Below are 18,239 nucleotides of genomic sequence, written 5' to 3' on the forward strand. Positions count from 1 at the left end.
ACAACTGAATATCCCCTTGCAATCCACTGGCAATGTCATTGATATAAAGATTAAACAATTTAGGTCCTAGTACTGAGCCCTGTGGGACCCCACTTGTAACCCTCTGCCTCCTTGAAACTGCCCCACCATACACAACTCTCTGATACCTAACAGACAGCCAATCCTGAATCCAGTTGCCCAACCTGACATCCAGACCCATGTGCTGCAACCTATATATTAGCTTATCACGTGGCAACCTGTCAAATGCCTTTCCTAAATCCAAGAAAACGGCAGTATATGTCTTTCCCTCATCTACTGCTCTTGTAACTTTATTATAAAAGGCTAGCATATTGCTAGAACAAGAGCGCCCTTTCGCAAATCCATGTTGACTCTCACTGATAACATTACCCACATCTACCCAATGATGTATACAGTCTCTCACTAATTTCTCCAAGATCTTAACAACTAGCGATGACACACAAACTGGCCTATAATTAGACACTTCCAGTCTGCTACCTCCCTTATGCAATGGCACTATCTTACCTTCCTTCCATTTCCTGGTCACTGAAAAGCCAGGTCAAAGGAGCTGTCAGTTCTTTAGCACATTGTCTCAAAACTCGTGGTGAAATACCATCTGGTCCCACAGCTTTACTGACATCCAGAGTACTCAGCATCTGGAACACACTCTCCGCCTTCACCTCTAAACCTCGAACCTGTCCTATCCCTCTAGTATTAAACTTCACTCCTCCAGGATGAAATACTCCAATAAAGTGTTCATTGAACAATTCCACTATGTCCTCTGCATCAGTCACTCTATTCCCATTTTTATCCCACAATGTCATTCTTCCACAGTCATTTCTCCTCCTACTGGCCACATAGCTAAACAATTCCCTAGGATTTTCTTTGGATCTTAGGGCCAATCACTTCTCATATTATAGTTTTGCTTTCTTTACCATACTAGTCACTCTCCTGGCCTGTGTCTTATATTCTTCATGCATCTTCTCTTCACCTGTCTCCTTATATCTCTTCCATAGCCTCTTTTTCGCATGCAATTCCTGCTTAATATTGTTTGTCATCCACTTTACTCCAAATTGTGTCCTCTTGTTCACTCGTGGAATACAGCTTACTATTGCTGCTAACAAATATTTCTTCACAATTTCCCAAGTACTAATGATATCTTGGCTTTCCATTTCCTCCCTCCATGAAACTTCCCCAAGGATGTCTAAGACTATTATAATCACCTGCCTTATAATTCCACATACGTTTCTGTCACTTCGATACTTCTGCATGCCTATTCATCTTCCAAGTCAAAACTATATGGTCACTCTCTCGAACTGGTGGGAGAGATGTCATTTCAGTTATTATCAACTCTTCTGATGCTATCACCAAATCCAAAACTCTTGAACCTCTTGTTCCCTCTATTACATGTTGACTATGACATTTATCCCTCAAGAATTCTCAAAATTCCATTCCCTTATTGCTACATGCATCTTCCTCTCTCCAATTTATACTACTGTACTTAAAATCTCCCATAACAATCATTCTTCTTTGCACTTGCCAAGCTCAACTGTCTAAACATCTCCTGGTCCACACCCTCTGTGCTCCTTGGTCTGTAGCAACACCCCACTAAATATCCTGTTCTGCCCACCTCTACCTCACACGATATGCTTTCAAAGTCATTAGTGTCACTGCCTTCCAAGCCTCCACTCTTAGAGTACATATAAATCATCACTTATCATAAGCAGTACTCCATCACCACGCTTTCCCTTCCCTATCCTGCTGAAAAATGCTGTACCCTGCTACTTCTATTCCTGTTATTATATCCTCTTCTGTCTACCACGTCTCAGTGATCCCAATGATCTTTGGCCAGGCTGATGCTATCAGTGCCACGAATTCCTCTCTTTTATTCCAGATACTCCTGGCATTAGCATAAAGCATAAAAATGCTATTGTTTTTATATCCAGCATTATCCCCTCTAGACTCCACTGGGCTGTGTGTTACCTGATGTCGTCCCCCTTCTCCCAAGTACCCATTCCTGCAAGAGGCCACCCCTGCTACCATCCATGCTTGGACATACTGACTCATTCAGAACAGCAATCTTTCCAGATGCCTACATCCTTCCTCATTCAAATGCATTCAAATGCAGATTCTTCCTCATTCAAATGCAAGCGGTCTCTCGCATACAATTCCTCTATGTCCTCAAACACCCTCCAAACATCCACATATTCCAATCCTCTCTTCTGACACATTCTAGCTATTATGTTATTCAATATTACTCCTCTTCTGCTCAGCTCGTCACTATCATACGTAGGCAACACACACACACACACACTATCTTTCCTCTCTCTGTCTTCTTTTGCACAACCCAACCTCAAGCAAGAATTTCATATCTGTCACTGCCAAATTTACACATCATCTCGTCTACCCTTTCACCCCTCTTAATTGCCATAGCCACATTTTCTATCGTTCCTCCAGGCAAACACTCCTCACACATCCTATCTTGACACCACGTATCATTGAGTCCCCATAGATTACACCTCTCACCATCCTGTTCCTCGATTACTCACATGCATCCCTCTCTCTCTCTCTCTCTCTCTCTGTTTCTCTCTCTCTCTCTCTCCTCTAACACTTTCTCTCTGTGTACCCCCTACTTACCTGCCTTCCTGACATCACTCTATCCCTGGTTCCAGTTCTCCCTCGCATTCCTCTCATTCGCTCTCTCCTACTGTTTCCATTCTCTCCTCTTCTATCATTCACATAACTCTCTCTCATTCCCTCTCTTCTACTGTTCCCATTCTCTCTTCTATCATTCCCATAACTTTTTCTCATTCCCTCTCTTCTACTGTTCCTATTCTCTCTTCTATCATTCCCATAACTCTCTCTGATTCCCTCTCTTATACTGTTCCTATGCTCTCCTCTTCTACCATTCCCCTAACTCTCTTTCATTCCCTCTCTTCTGCTGTTCCTATTCTCTCCTCTTCTATCATTCATATAACTCTTTCTCACTTCTACTCTGATTCGCCTTGCATTTGTCTCTTCCATTCGCCTAATCTCATCTTTCACACTTCTCATCTCATTCCCTAGACATTCCACCTGCTCTTTCAGCACATCTATCTCTCTCTGCAAGTCAGCCACTCTTATTTGCTATTCATTCTCCCCATTCAGACCATCTCTGATACTTCACAATCATTCAACCTTTCCATACTCCCCACTCTCATTATTTTATTCATATTTCTCTCACCCTCTATCACACCACTCATCTCTCGACGTGGAGAATCTCCCATCTCTGACTCAACGAGATCAGTTATAGTAATCTATAACTCACCAAGTTCCTCCCATTGCCTGCATTTTGCGATATACGTATTCCCCCTTCTCTCACTTGCCACATATACAACTGCTGGGACTCATACATTCCACAAGTCCCTCATGCTACAAAATCCCATATGATATCACACAAAATGGAGTCCTTAAATAGAGGAGGACTTGGTGATATGCCATTTGCTATTTTAACTGCTGCTACCACCATTATTCAAGATAGTGTTGCAACTAAATAAGTATAAAGGAGTATAACTATATAAGTAAAAGTACAAACAAAACAGTTAAGTATACTATGTATAAATAAAATAAAACTAAATAATGAAAACTTATGGTATCTTCATCTTTTCTTCCAATGCTATGCATCCGATTCCGACCTCGTCTTCTCGGTAACCAAAATACACAATATAGCGACAACAACTAACTTCAAAAACAACCATTAAAGGGCACTCGTATTCCAGAAAAACAATGTAGCACTACAAAAATGTAGAAAAACAGACTATTCACTGATTAAAAAAGCACTTTTTTCCGCACAGCTCAAATTCCCCGCCACGTTCTCCGATGAAGTACAAACAAAACAGTTAAGTATACGCGCTCTCCTCAAAATGTATGTAACAGGTGAATATTATATCAGAAAAATGTCACCTTTTATTAGAATGTTGTCAGGATCCTCAAAAAAGACTCTGCAGAAGATATGATCTATAAAAAAAATGTTCAGGAGTGGAAATGGCATCAAAATGATGCAAAAAGCATTCAGAGCAACTTCTTCATATATCTTTTAGAAAATAACACTAATGGTTATCATCCATAAAACCTTATACTTTTCTGGAGGAATGATATTGCAGTGAGACCTCCTCGTATGTTCTGGGTAAGGAGATTCATTCTGAATTAAAGGATCAAGGAGTCACAGCTAAGAGGAATGTTCCTCAGAACATGTTCCAGAAATATAGGAATTATAAAACTACCTATCATGGTTCTGAAACTATGCTTAATGTGGTAGAAAAGAGCATGAAAGCAAAAGCCGCATATGCAGAACATCTAAATCTGCCAGTTATGTGTGAGAGAGAGAGAGAGAGACCTGGCTTACTCTTGAGCATAGCAGAGTGTGGAAGGATGAAAAATAGATTCAAAAGGTCAAGACAGAGGTCAGGACTAAATATTCTGTATCAGAAAGCCAAAAGGATGCTCAGGATGAGTTGGAAAACTCATCCTGATGTAACAGACTGTCCTGCCTTCTCATAGTTACATCATCCCTGAATATTAAGATCTAGTCTGCTTTTCATTAGAACAGATCCCCCCCCCCCAACTCTTGAAAACACACTAAAAATGATTCCTTTGCATGAAAACTTTTTTGTTAAAAAATTAATGGCACAAGCATCATTACTCAAGGAAATGCTTTCAGATATTGCAACATCAAAGATGGATACCTCTGAATTCACAGAGGAATCCAAAATGAATAAAAATCCTTGTGTCTTGGAGTACAGTCCAGCAGATAGATAATTTTATTGAGGAGGAAGACACATGGAGTAGTTGTTCCTAATTCCCCCCAAAAAGAAAAGTTCAAGACAAACAAAAGAAAAAAACTCACCAAATCAAAACTAGAAGCCAGTTGAATCCACCAAATCTAAATAATTAATACATTCTTATAATTTTGCTAAATTATCCAATTGGTGTCGAGGCTAGCTGGTGAACAGACGTGCTATCGGAGAGCTCCTGAGAGATTTGTGTTTTTTGTTGATTTATTGATGTTTTGGATTCAATTTAATGGACTTAAGTGTGTAATTTTGGTATATTATTGGAGCTTTATTAGCGTGGTTAGTGTACTAAAGTGTTTTATAACATAATCTATGTCGGGAAGTCGCCGCTAGATGAATTCGTAATGTGTAGTGTTTGTGCAAGCTCCAGATAAGATAAGTATCATTTTCAGTTATCGATACAAATTACTTAATATTGTGTAGTTTTGTTTTGTTTGCCTTGCGTATTTTAGTGCGTCTATTTTTGGTGTGATATAACGTATAATTTGACAAAACACGTTGCAAATAAGTATGGCACTGTGCGAAGGAAAATGGCGGCCAGTAATGAAGGTTCACCATCGTTATCAAAGAACGGTAGCATAAAAGAAATGAGTCAGTGTACTAGCTGTGAAATGTACGCTTTGCGGAGTGCGGTCGGAGTGTGGTTAGATGATAATAAAGGATTGAATGTGTGTAGAAAATGTAGGGAGAATGAGGAATTGAAGTGTATTTCGGATCGTGAGTGTGATATTTTTGTATTTCGGATCGTGAGTGTGATATACTTGTCATATCGCTATTTCCTTCAACCTTCAGAATGAAGGAAATAGCGATATGACAAGAAACAGCAAGGTTGTACATGAAAATTGTGAGAGTGTGAATGTAGAAAGTGTGAATGATAGTATAAATGGTTTCTCAGAGAACAAAAAAGATGAGATAGATGCATTGAGTGAGATCGCGTTGTTGAATAGTGCGATAGAAAGAGCAAAACAGCAGCTAGAGTGCATGAACAAAAGTAGACTGAATGAACCAACCAATAATAAAAGGTATGACAGGAAAAATAGACGTATGAATGTGAACATGAACAAAATGAAGGATAGAGTGCTGTATGGAGACTCGTTAGTATGCGGTGTGTTAGTAGAGGATTTGACAAAATCGTACCAACCTGGTGCGACCATACAGGACGTAACTGAGTCTATTAGAGAGTAAAAGGAAAGGGTGAAAGAAATGATTGTTGTGGCAGGTACGAATGATTTGAAAGGAGATAAAATGGAAATGATAGAAGACCTGAATGAATTGTTTGAGGTAGCAAAAGAAAAGAGTGAGAGAGTTAGAATGATTAGTCTTTTGCCACGGTATGACAGTGAAATGTTTAAAAGGAGGGCTATAATTGCGAATGACTTTATGCGTGGGTTATGTATGACGAGTGGTGTGGAATTTGTGGATGTGTGGAGTGAGTTCGATGGGCGAAAGGATCTATATAAGATGGAAGGCTTGCATTTGAATGGGTACGGTGTAAGAAGACTTGAGAAAGTGTTGCTGAATGTAGTGGATGTGCAAATTCAGGGAAACTAGATTTGTTAAGGGGGGGGGGGGAGTAGAGATACAGTCCTTATGGAGGCAGTTGAATGTAAGAATAAATATAATATGCCAGAGCAAATAAGGACAACAAATCTGAGTGGGATAGTTAATATAAGGCATCAAGGTAGGGTTGGGGCTAATGGGGGTCTTAAATTCATGTACACTAATACTAGGAGTATTAGGAACAAGAAGGAAGAGTTTTTGGCCATGGTTGGCACTTCCAGACCACAGGTTATAGGTATTAGTGAAACATGGCTGACTGTAGATGATATAACTATTGGGATTGAATGTGATGGGTATAGTGTGTTCAGGAATGACAGAGAGAATAAAATGGGGGGAGGAGTATTGTTGATGATAGCTGATGAGCTCCAGCCAAGGAGAATAGAAGTTGAATTGCAGGATAGAGAAAAGAGCACATTTGAGGCCATTTGGTGTGAGATTGTGGCTAGCAGAACTAAATATACAATTGGGTGCTGCTATAGACCAGGTGATGGAAAAGATGGTGGTGGTGACAGTGTGCACAAGCAAATAGAAGAAATGGGTGGAAGGAGGGTGATTATTATGGGAGATTTCAACTATGGTCGCATTGATTGTAGTGAGGAGAGGACACACGGGAGGAAGGAACTGGATTTTATGCGGTTATTAAGGGATAACTATCTGCGACAGCATGTAATGGAAAATACTAGGGGTCAGAGAGTGCTTGACCTAGTAATTACATCTGAGGATTTGGCTGTAACAAATATGACCACATTGCCACCAATCGGTGAGAGTGATCATAGGGTCTTAACTTGGGAGGTGGCTAAAGGTGTAGAATTTTCAATTAAGACAGGGTACATGTGGAATTATCAGGCTGGAAAGTATGACAAGCTTAGGAGTTTGATTGGTTCAGTGCCATGGCATGTACAACTGCAAGGACTAGAAGTTGATAGTGCATGGGAGGTAGTTAAGAAGTGCTTGCATGAAGCAATGGCTGACTGTATACCTAGAGTCCGAATAATAAATCAAGTATGGGTTAAATGGATGAATAACACCATTAAGCTTGAGTTGCAAAAAAAGAAACAACTATGGAGGGAATTAAGGAGAAGGGTGACCAGCAGGCACATGAACGGTATAAAGCGCAGGCCAGAAGCGTGACGAGTGTGGTAAGAAAAGCAAAAAAGGATTACGAAAAAACATTGGCAATGCAGGCTAAAGAGAATCCTAGACAGTTTTTTAGATATGTAGCAAGTAAAAGGAAAAATGTACATGGCAGATTGATTTTAAAGAATGCCGATAGTAGGGAGGTAACTGAATCAGTTGAGATAGTTGAGTTACTGAGTGAGCACTTTGCAAAAGTATATCATCCAGGTGGTGACATTGCAGAAACGAATAAACCAGTAGATTATACGGGAATTGTGGTTAATGAAGTGGAGGTAAGTAGTCTATTGCATAACCTCAATGTCAATACATCTGTGGGATTGGATGGTATACCAGCTCATGTTGTACTAGAAGCAGCTAAAGAATTGTCAGTACCCTTGACCATTTTGTTTAATTTGAGTCTCGGGTCTGGGTTAGTCCCGAGCAGGTGGAAAGAAGGGAAAATAGTTCCACTGCATAAAGGTAGTTCCAAGACTGCTGTTGTAAATTACCGACCGATTAGCATATCAGGAATCATTGTCAAGGTCTTAGAGAAATTAGTCAAGAAAAGAATACAGGATTGGATAGATGAAAATGGGATATTGTATGGGAGACAACATGGTTTTGTGAAGGTAGATCATGCCTTAGTAACTTGCTCACGTTTTATAACACAGTGATGGCTGAACTGGATAGGGGTAATGGGTTTACAGTGATACTACTGGACCTTGCCAAGGCCTTTGATAGGATACCACATGGAACCCTAATCAGTAAACTGGAGCAGATGGGTATAGATATAGGGTTGGTGAGATGGATAGGAGGGTGGTTGAAGGAGAGATATCAAAGAGTGGTTTATTCAGGAGTGGAGTCTAAAAGACGTCTTGTGACTAGTGGAGTGCCACAGGGCTCTGTTCTTGGACCACTGCTTTTCAATTTGTTCATCAATGATAGTGGAAAGGATCTGAGAGGAAGTGTTCACTTGTTTGCTGATGATGCAAAGTTGGGTAGAGCAATCATGAGTGCACAGGATGTCAAAATTTTACAGGATGATTTGGATAGTTTGGAGGGCTGGGCTAGGAAAAATGGATGTCAATTTAATGTGGCAAAGTGTAAGGTTATGCACTTTGGGGTGAAAAGAATAGCAGCAGTATATCGCATTGGTGGAACCATACTCCAGGAGATTGATGAGGCCAGGGATTTGGGAGTGTTGGTGGATAGGGAGTTGAAGTTTAGGGGGCACATTGCCAAAGTAACTAAAACAGCTCACCAAATCACTTGGCTTCTGAAAAATACTTTAACATGCAGAGACGAACAAGTTGTTGTTCCTCTGTATCGAGCCTTGATAAGACCCCATCTGGACTTCTGTGCCCAGCTATGGGCACCAGGGTTTCTTCGTGATGGGGAGGAAGTGGAGAGGGTCCAGAGACGAGTGACCAAGATGATAGCAGGTCTGTGGAATGAACCTTATGAGAATAGGTTGAAGATTTGTGGGTTGCAGAAATTGGACGATAGGCGAAGGAGGGGTGATATGATTGAGACATTCAAATTACTGAAGGGTTTTTATAAGATTGATCCAGAAGATATTTTTGAAAATATGACTGGTGGTGGGAGGACTAGGGGCCATGCATGGAAGCTGGGCAAGAGCGTGGTTGACAAGGGTGTTAGAGCTAGGTTCTTTACTTGGAGAGTGGTAAATGAGTGGAATAAGCTTCCAGAGTCTGTTGTGGGTGCTACGACCGTGAATGAGTTCAAGGCAAGGTATGATAGATACTGTGTGAATGTTGAATAGTTGTTCTTGACATGATGTTAGGGCCTCCCTCGATGAGTCTGTCGACTCCTTGGAGTTTCCCGGAACAATAATAATAATAATAATAATAATAATAATAATAATAATAAATTCTGCTCATTGAATACATGACAATTCTTTTGCAGAGCATAAGTAAGTGCTTTTGCCTCAGAAGACATATCTAAAACCTGGTAAGGCATGCACATTACAGTATGTCACTCTGTAAGGATAGAATAGGGGATGTTCCCATTCTTGTGGTAAAATATACCACATTCCAACAAGTCCAGCTCAACACCAACATAGAAGCAGTTGACTCCTTTCTGTAGGCCCTTTTATCATAGTTTGCTGCATATTGATACCTTTCTTCTTTGAATCAAGAGGTGATTGCATCTGTGGAGGGGTATTTTGCAGATCTTACTGAGAACCACTACAGGGAAGAGATAATGGTGCTGGAGCATTGCTGGAATAAATGTATTAGTCTTAAGGGAGATTATGTAAAAAATAAAAATAATTTTGAAATTATAAATTCGTTTTTTAATTGTTAGGCCAAGAATGCTAACATCAGAGGAAGGGTTGTTCAGCAAATTCTTGACAACAAATAACCTTTTCTCCTTTAAAGATAGGTAGTAACACTTTCTTCCATATGTTTATCCAAATATTCACTACTGTTAACTTAATAATCTGTTCTCCATCCCTCTTCCCACTATTTAAACTGTTTAAATCATCACTTCATAAAATGCTATCTTATGGAAGTGATGATTTTTCACTGATATACTCTTTTAACATGGGCAACCACACACATGTGCAGAAACCACAATAGAAAATGGATTCAGCTGACTGGAGTGCATTCTCATTCTTTGCAGAAATTAATTCTGTAATAGTCAGCTCCTCTTCTACCAATGAATCGCATTGCAGTGTGTGTGTGCAATACAGCATGCTACAACTGCAGTACCCAACTTCAAATCATTTTCTGCCTTTAAACAATGGTTGAATGTAAAACGGACAGCAGCCAAGAAAGCTCAAACCAAAGCTTGGGATATCTTCTGCAAATGTCCCTTACAAGAAATTTAATTGCTTTCATATGTCCTTACTTGAGCTGTCTGGGGCAAAATTTGGAAAATGAAGAGCAGATATAATATCACCTCATGCAATTTCATATACACTCTTGGAGGGAGTGTTGCCAAAACATGAACAACATCTTGCTCTGAATTTTTTCCTTTTCCGATGGTCTAGAACTGTACAAAAGTTCCAGACTGAAAGTTACAAAGAACTGAAAGCTACTTTGCTTCAATGTTGAGCAAATGCTGTAGATTATATCGATTATGAAGTTGCTAAACACCATCTTTCATGGATCATCTGCTCTGCCACTATAACAAAATATAATGCGAGAATTAATTTTTGGATACCTGCCAAAGGGCAATGCAAAATGGACAATCATGTATCGACCTGATTTTTACATTAAAATCTTAACAGAAAAGCATTGTGAATTAAATAGAAACATGTTTAACATGAGCAGATTACTTGGAAAGCCTGAGAGGCAAAGGCTTTCCATTAATCTTGATCATATTTATGAAGTTAAACATTCCAATCATCTGCTCTCAGCTGTAACTAACATGTATCAAATAAATATAAAAATCAGTGAAAAAAGTAACAGAAAGCAGCTGGTTTGGAATGTTTAGAGTATAATCAAGATTAATGAGCAGATTACTGAGAGTTTCATTAAACTGCTCATGCTATATGCGTTTCTATATATAATACATGTAATACCTGAACACCAATAAACAGAAGTGTCCATCAAGGATTGTCCAGTTTCACCACTTTCATTTGATATCTATATAGATGAAATAGTAAAGAAATGAAAGAAAAATATGAAACCAGCATTTTTAAGCTTGTTTAATAAACTCCACTTCTTGGACATTTTTCCACCAGCGTGGCAATGCACTCTCACACATTTTTAATCCATATGTAGAGCTGCTTACTTTCTGTGTCCTTAAGTTTTCTTGCTACCTGCCTTAAAAGCTTTGCAAAAACAATTCTTTCTCTATTCTTATGTAGTTTAATTTTTAATCCCTGCAGATAGCAGGGATTAAAAGCATTATGCTTCACCCTTATAGACCGTAACGTTCTGCGTTCTACTTAGTATCACTTCTGGGTCTGGTTCCACTGGTGAGACCTAAATAAGGGTTAAAATCAGTCTGGGTATGACCCTTCCCATAATGCATAGCATTATACATGTCTGCCAGGATATGTGCTTTGCATTATGGGATATTAAGGCAAATGATGTGAAGTCATTAGCTTCTTTATACAAGTTGCCCCAGTCCTGAATATAGTTCAAATGCAAACTTGTTTGTATACACTTGGATAAAGGATTAAACTAAGTATATAATTTCTTGGTATCTGTAATTTATAGTATAACCAAGCAGAAAAACTTCTAACAACTATTATCTCATCTGAAAATTAATCTCACCATTTATAACTTTTAGTAAGGTCGTACTTACACTTTTCCCAAGGTGGGCAGGACCAAAGGTACTAAAGTGAATCTGGAGGCTCCTCCCCTCATTGGTTGGAGCCTTTAAATTGGCCCTGATTTTTGGCACCCCACATTTGGTGCCCCTATACTTATGCACAGGCCACATGTTCCTGTGCATAAGTACAGCCCTGACTTTTAGTGATATCCGGGAGAGAAAAAAAACAAAAGCATGAATCTTAGAATAAGATATGCAGTTATCGATTTTTCAGACTGAATGAAAGATGATGCATACTTGACTTTTAAATTTAAATACTGTTATATTTGTTATTTAATTCATATTGATCTCAACATGCTGAATGGAATATTACTTCTGAGTTTTGATTTTGAGAATATTGAGTTTGATGGGCAGGAAGAAAAGAGGTGATATGATAGAGACATTTAAGTTAGTGAGGGGATTTTATTGGATTAATCCAGAGGGAATTATAAAAAAAGAGTAGAAGGCGAGAAGGGAAGAATGAGAGGCCATCTCTGAAAGTTATGTAAGAGTGTAGTGAAGAGGGGTGTGAGTAGTAGATTTTTTACATGGAAAATTGTGAGCGAATGAACATATTACTGGAATATGTTGTTAATGCAGGAAGTGTTATGGATTTTAAGATTCTGTATGATAAATATTTTGTGAGTCGAATGAACCTCTCATATGAGTCTGCCGACTCCATGGAGGTGTAATAATAATAATAGTATATTCATCAATCATCATCATCATCATCAAATCTTTCCATGCTTACTGGCATATAAGGCTGCATAATAGTATATTAGACTTTTATAATGCATTCTCTTACTTTAAAAATGTATTATTATTATTTTTTTTTTCATTTCAAATATCACTTTAGATGTACCAAATTCCTTATGATCTAGTAGTAATAGAAATAATTCCAATGGCATACAAATTTCAAATGATTGTTTCATGTAATAGGGATAAATCAGCTTGTATGACATACTATATAAAGGAGACCATAACATCATTTCATGGAGATTCCGTCTGCGAGACAAATGCAGCACTGGACAATCAAGATGAAAGGATACATATGGAAAGTCATCAGGAGACAGAGGATGTATTCCAGAGCATTGAAGCACTACCAGTTTACACAAAACAATGGATTCCTTACCAAAAAGTACCTGAGAAGAATAAAAGTCATATTCGTAACAAACAGGTATTTTAAAATTACAAAAATAACACAAATACCAAAATGTTTGATTTATTTAAAATTCATCCAACTTTATGAGTGAAATTAATAAAATAATTTCAGTTCTAGTGTTATTTTTCATCTTTTCCTTGCATGTTTAGCTCAGTGGCTTGTTATGACTAAGAAATGTATTGTGTGTAAAGCTGATTAACATTCTCTGATTAACATTCTCAAAATTATGAAGAAGGGATTAACTGTTAATCCCTTCTTCATAGTTTTTTACATCTGTTAATTGATTATTATTATTATTATTAAACAAGACCTCATGGAGTCAAAGACTCATCTAGGAGGTCCTTTTATCTCACACACATCTCATCATACCGGGTCTTAAACACATTCAAACTCCTTGCAGACACCACACTCTCAGGCAAGGCATTCCAATCATTCACAACTCTGCACGAAAAAAACCTGCCTCTCACTCCCCTACTCACACCCTCTTTATACAGTTTCCAGGGATGACCTCTGGTTCTCCCCTGATCTCCCACTATTTGCTGTAGAACTTCTCCACCATTGATCCTATAGCAACCCCTTACCAACTTGTAGGTCTCTATCATATCTCCCCTCTTCCTTCTCTCCACTAGTCTCTGCAAATTACATCTTTTCAATCTTTCCTCATACTCGACATTCCAGAGGTCAGAAACTACCTTAGTCAGTCGCCTTTGGACCCTTTCCAACATCTCCTCATCCTTCTGAAAACCAGGTGACCAAATCTGGGCACAATAGTCCATGTGTGGCCTAATCAAAGCCTTATACAATGGAACAAGAATCTCCCTACTTCTACACGTCAGTGTCCTCCTCATCATTCCCAGAAGTCTTTGTGTTGTCTTCACAATTTTGGCGATGTGACCCCTAAATTTTAGATCTTTATCCACTATCACTCCCAGATCTCTTATTTCCTCTACTTCCAACAATATATTCTTACCAAGCATAAATTCTGCATCCCATCTTTGTTTTCCAAATTTTAAAACCTTACATTTTGCAACATTGAACTCACATCCCCATTTGCTTGCCCAATCACTCAATTTATTCAAGTCTTCTTGCAAGGCCACAACATCTTCACTACTCTTTATGGTTCTTCCCAACTTTGCATCATCTGCAAACAACTGAATATCTCCATCCAAATCTTCGCCAATATCATTAATATACAAGTTAAATAGTAATGGCCCTAAAACAGATCCCTGAGGCACTCCACTAGTGACTTTCCTTTTCCTGGATATTGCACCCCCATACACAACTTGTTGATACCTATCAGATAGCCAGTCTCCAATCCAATGCACTAATCTAATATCCAACCCCATCTGCTCTAGTTTGACTGTCAACTTATCATGAGGCACTCTATCAAAAGCTTTTGCGAAATCCAAGTATATTACTGTGTATCCTTCTCCTCTGTCCAAGGAAGCAGTCACTTTATTGTAATACGTAAGTAGATTACTAAAACACGACCTCCCTTTAGCAAATCCATGCTGTCCATCAAAGATTATACCATTGTTGTCAACCCAACTCTGGATTCTAGCTCTCACAAGCTTCTCCAACAACTTAACCACAACACCCGACACACAGATAGGCCTATAGTTTGATGCTTGAGTTCGATCACCTCCTTTATGAAGTGGCACAATCTTGCCCTCCTTCCACTCTTTAGGGACTTGACCAAGTGCAAGACTCGTATTAAAAAAATATGTCAAGGCAGGTGTCAACTCTCTGGCACATTCCTTCAGAATACGTGGTGATATATTATCAAGTCCCACAGCCTTATTTACATCTAGTTTACTCAACTCCCCAAACACCTCTTGCTCACTTACAGTCAGTCTCTTCTCCCCATCATCAACTGCTCTTAATCTCTCCATGAAGTCACATTCACAAGATTGAAAGATCTTTATGAACTGCTCATTAAGTATCTCCACCACACATTCTGCAACAGCTGTCTTTATACCATTTCCTCCAATCAATGTCATCCTTCCATAATCATTCTTTCTTTTGCTGGCTACATATCGAAAGAACTCCCTAGGATTCTTTTTAGCTTCATTAGCTAACTGCTGTTCATACCTCTCTTTAGCTACTCTCACCAACCAAGTCACTCTCCTTGCCTGGTCTTTGTAGAACTCATGAAATTGGTTACTTCCACTTCTCTTATGCTGCCTCCACAATGCCCTTTTTCTCTGTATTGCATGCTTAATCTCTTTATTCATCCATCTCACACCTAACTTATTTAACCTTCTCACCCGTGGTATACATTTAGACATTGCATCCAATAAATATTTTTTGAAAATCCCCCAAGCTGCATTGATCTCTTTTCCAGCTAACTCCTCATTCCATGCTACACCTGCAAGCTGTCTCCTGAGCTCTTCATAATCACCCCCCTTGTAGTTCCACATATACCCTTTTTTCACAGGGGTCCTTGCACTGCTGGCAACCACCCAAGTAATCACCTCATGGTCACTTTCACCAATTGGTGGATGATTTGATACCTCATTGATAATTACATCCTCCGATGAGATGACCAAATCCAAGACCCTTAATCCTCTTGTGCCCTCTGTTACATACTGTCTGAGGTAGTTATCCCTCAAAAACTCAAGAAACTCATTTTCTTTACTTCCAGTTGCTATCTCTTCATTCCAGTCTATATTGCCATAATTAAAATCACCCATAATGATCACCCTTTTCTTATTTGCTTGGCTTATTTGACTATACATTTCACTATCACCACCATCCACATTACCAGGTCTATAACAACATCCCACCAAGTATTTGATTCTATTCACCTCTATCTCACACCATACTGCCTCAAAACCACTGGCCCCATTTCCCCCTTGCATCTCTACCTTGTATGGACATAACTCTTTCTCTATCATCAATAGCACTCCCCCTCCCTTTTTACCCCTTCTATCCTCACGAAACACATCATACCTTTCCATCTCTATTCCTGTCAGGATGTCATCCTCATCTAACCATGTCTCACTTATTCCGACAATCTCTGGGTGCACAGACGCAATTAGTGCAACCATTTCATCTGCCTTGTTTCTTATACTTCTAGATAGAAGTATAAGAGTATAATTATAGAAGTATAATTGATATAGGGATAAAAAGGAAGGGGAGTGCTATTGATGATAGAGAAAAGAGTTATGTCCATATAAAGTAGAGACGCAAGAGGGAAATATTGCCAGCCAGTGGTTTTGAGGCAGTATAGTGTGAGATAGAGGTGAATGGAATCAAATACTTGGTGGGATGTTGTTATAGACCAGGTAATGTGGATTGCGGTGATAATGAAATGTACAATCAAATTAGCCAAGTAAATAACAAAAGGGTGATCATTATCAGTGATTTTAATTATGGCAATATAGACTGGAATGATGAGATAGCAACTGGAAGTAAAGAAAATGAATTTCTTGAGTTTTTGAGGGATAACTACCTCAGACAGTATGTAACAGAGGGCACACGAGGATTAAGGGTCTTGGATTTGGTCATCTCATCAGAGGATGTAATTATAAATGAGGTGTCAAATCATCCACCAATTGGTGAAAGTGACCATGAGGTGATTACTTGGGTGGTTGCCAGCAGTGCAAGGATCCCTGTGAGAAAAGGGTATATGTGGAACTACAAAGGGGGGTGATTATGAAGAGCTCAGGAGACAGCTTGCAGGTGTAGCGTGGAATGAGGAGTTAGCTAGAAAAGAGATCAATGCAGTTTGGGGGATTTTCAAAAACTATCTAGTAGATGCAATGTCTAAATGTATTTCAAGGGTAAGAAGGTTAAATAAGGTGGGTGTGAGAGGAATGAATAAAGAGATTAAGCATGCAATACAGAGAAAAAGGGCATTGTAGAGGCAGCATAAGAGAAGTGGAAATAACCAATTCCATGAGGTCTACAAAGACCAAGCAAGGAATGTGACTTGGTTGGTGAGGGTAGCTAAAGAGAGGTATGAACAGCAGTTGGCTAATGAAGCCAAAAATAATGCTAAGGAGTTCTGTTGATATGTAGCCAGCAAAAGAAAGATTAATTATGGAAGGATGACATTGATTGGAGAAAATGGTATAAAGACAGCTGATGCAGAATGTGTGGTGGAGATACTTAATGAGCAGTTCATAAAGATCTTTCAATCTTGTGAATGTGATTTCATGGAGGGATTGAGAGCAGTTGATGATGGGGAGGAGAGACTGACTGTAGGTGAGTAAGAGGTGTATGGGGAGTTGAGTAAACTAGATGTTAATAAGGCTGTGGGATTTGATAATATATCACCACGTATTCTGAAAGAATACGTGGTGATATATGCCAGGGAGTTGAATTCATTCAGAATGTGCCAGGGAGTTGACACCTGCCTTGACATATTTTTTTAATATGAGTCTTGCACTTAGTCAAGTTCCTAAGGAGTGGAAGGAGGGCAAGATTGTGCCACTTCATAAAGGAGGTGATCAAACTCAAGCATCAAACTATAGGCCTATCTGTTTATCAGGTGTTGTGGTTAAGTTGTTGGAGAAGCTTGTGAGAACTAGGATCCAGAGTTGGGTTGGGAACAATGGTATAATCTTTGATGGACAGCATGGATTTGCTAAAGGGAGGTCATGTTTTAGTAATCTACTTACTTATTACAATAAAGTGACTGCTTCCTTGGACAGAGGAAAAGGATACACAGTAATATACTTGGATTTCGCAAATTCTTTTGATAGAGTACCTCATGATAGGTTGACAATCAAACTAGAGCAGATAGGGTTGAATATTAGATTAGTGCATTGGATTGGAGACTGGCTGTCTGATAGGTATCAACAAGTTGTGTATGGGGGAGCGATATCCAGGAAAAGGAAAGTCACTAGTGGAGTGCCTAAGGGGTCTGTTTTAGGTCCATTGCTGTTTAATTTGTATATTAATGATATAGGTGAAGATTTGGATGGAGATATTCAGTTGTTTGCAGATGATGCAAAGTTGGGACGAATCATGAAGTGCAGTGAAGATGTTGTGGTCTTACAGGAAGACTTGAATAGATTGAGTGATTGGGCACGGAAATGGGGATGTGAGTTCAATGTTGCAAAATGTAAGGTTTTGAAATTTGGAAAACAAAGATGGGATGCAGAATTTATTCTTGGTGAGAATATATTGTTTTAGGTAAAGAAAATAAGAGATCTTGGGGTGATGGTGGATAAGGATTTAAAATTTCGGGGGCACATCGCCAACATTGTGAAGACAACACAAAGGCTTCTGGGAATGATGTGGAGGACACTGATGTGTAGAAGTAGGGAGATTATTCTTGT

The 18,239-nt window shown here is 39.0% G+C and overlaps 1 protein-coding gene across 1 annotated transcript in view; it reads left to right on the top strand.

Moving 5' to 3' along the window:
• Window positions 1-18,239, top strand: part of LOC150094695 (platelet-activating factor acetylhydrolase 2, cytoplasmic-like) — a 205,999-nt gene that overhangs the window by 93,339 nt on the left and 94,421 nt on the right. Inside the window, exon 4 of the mRNA XM_090411635.1 lies at window positions 12,729-12,966. Coding sequence (XP_090267761.1) covers window positions 12,729-12,966 — 238 coding nt within the window. The remainder of the gene's footprint in view (window positions 1-12,728; window positions 12,967-18,239) is intronic.

This window comes from Typopeltis vanoorti, chromosome 21 (assembly GCF_054136105.1).
Source record: "Typopeltis vanoorti isolate ZY-2024b chromosome 21, IOZ_Tvanoo_1.0, whole genome shotgun sequence".
In the NCBI taxonomy this organism is placed as follows: Eukaryota; Metazoa; Arthropoda; class Arachnida; order Uropygi; family Thelyphonidae; genus Typopeltis; species Typopeltis vanoorti.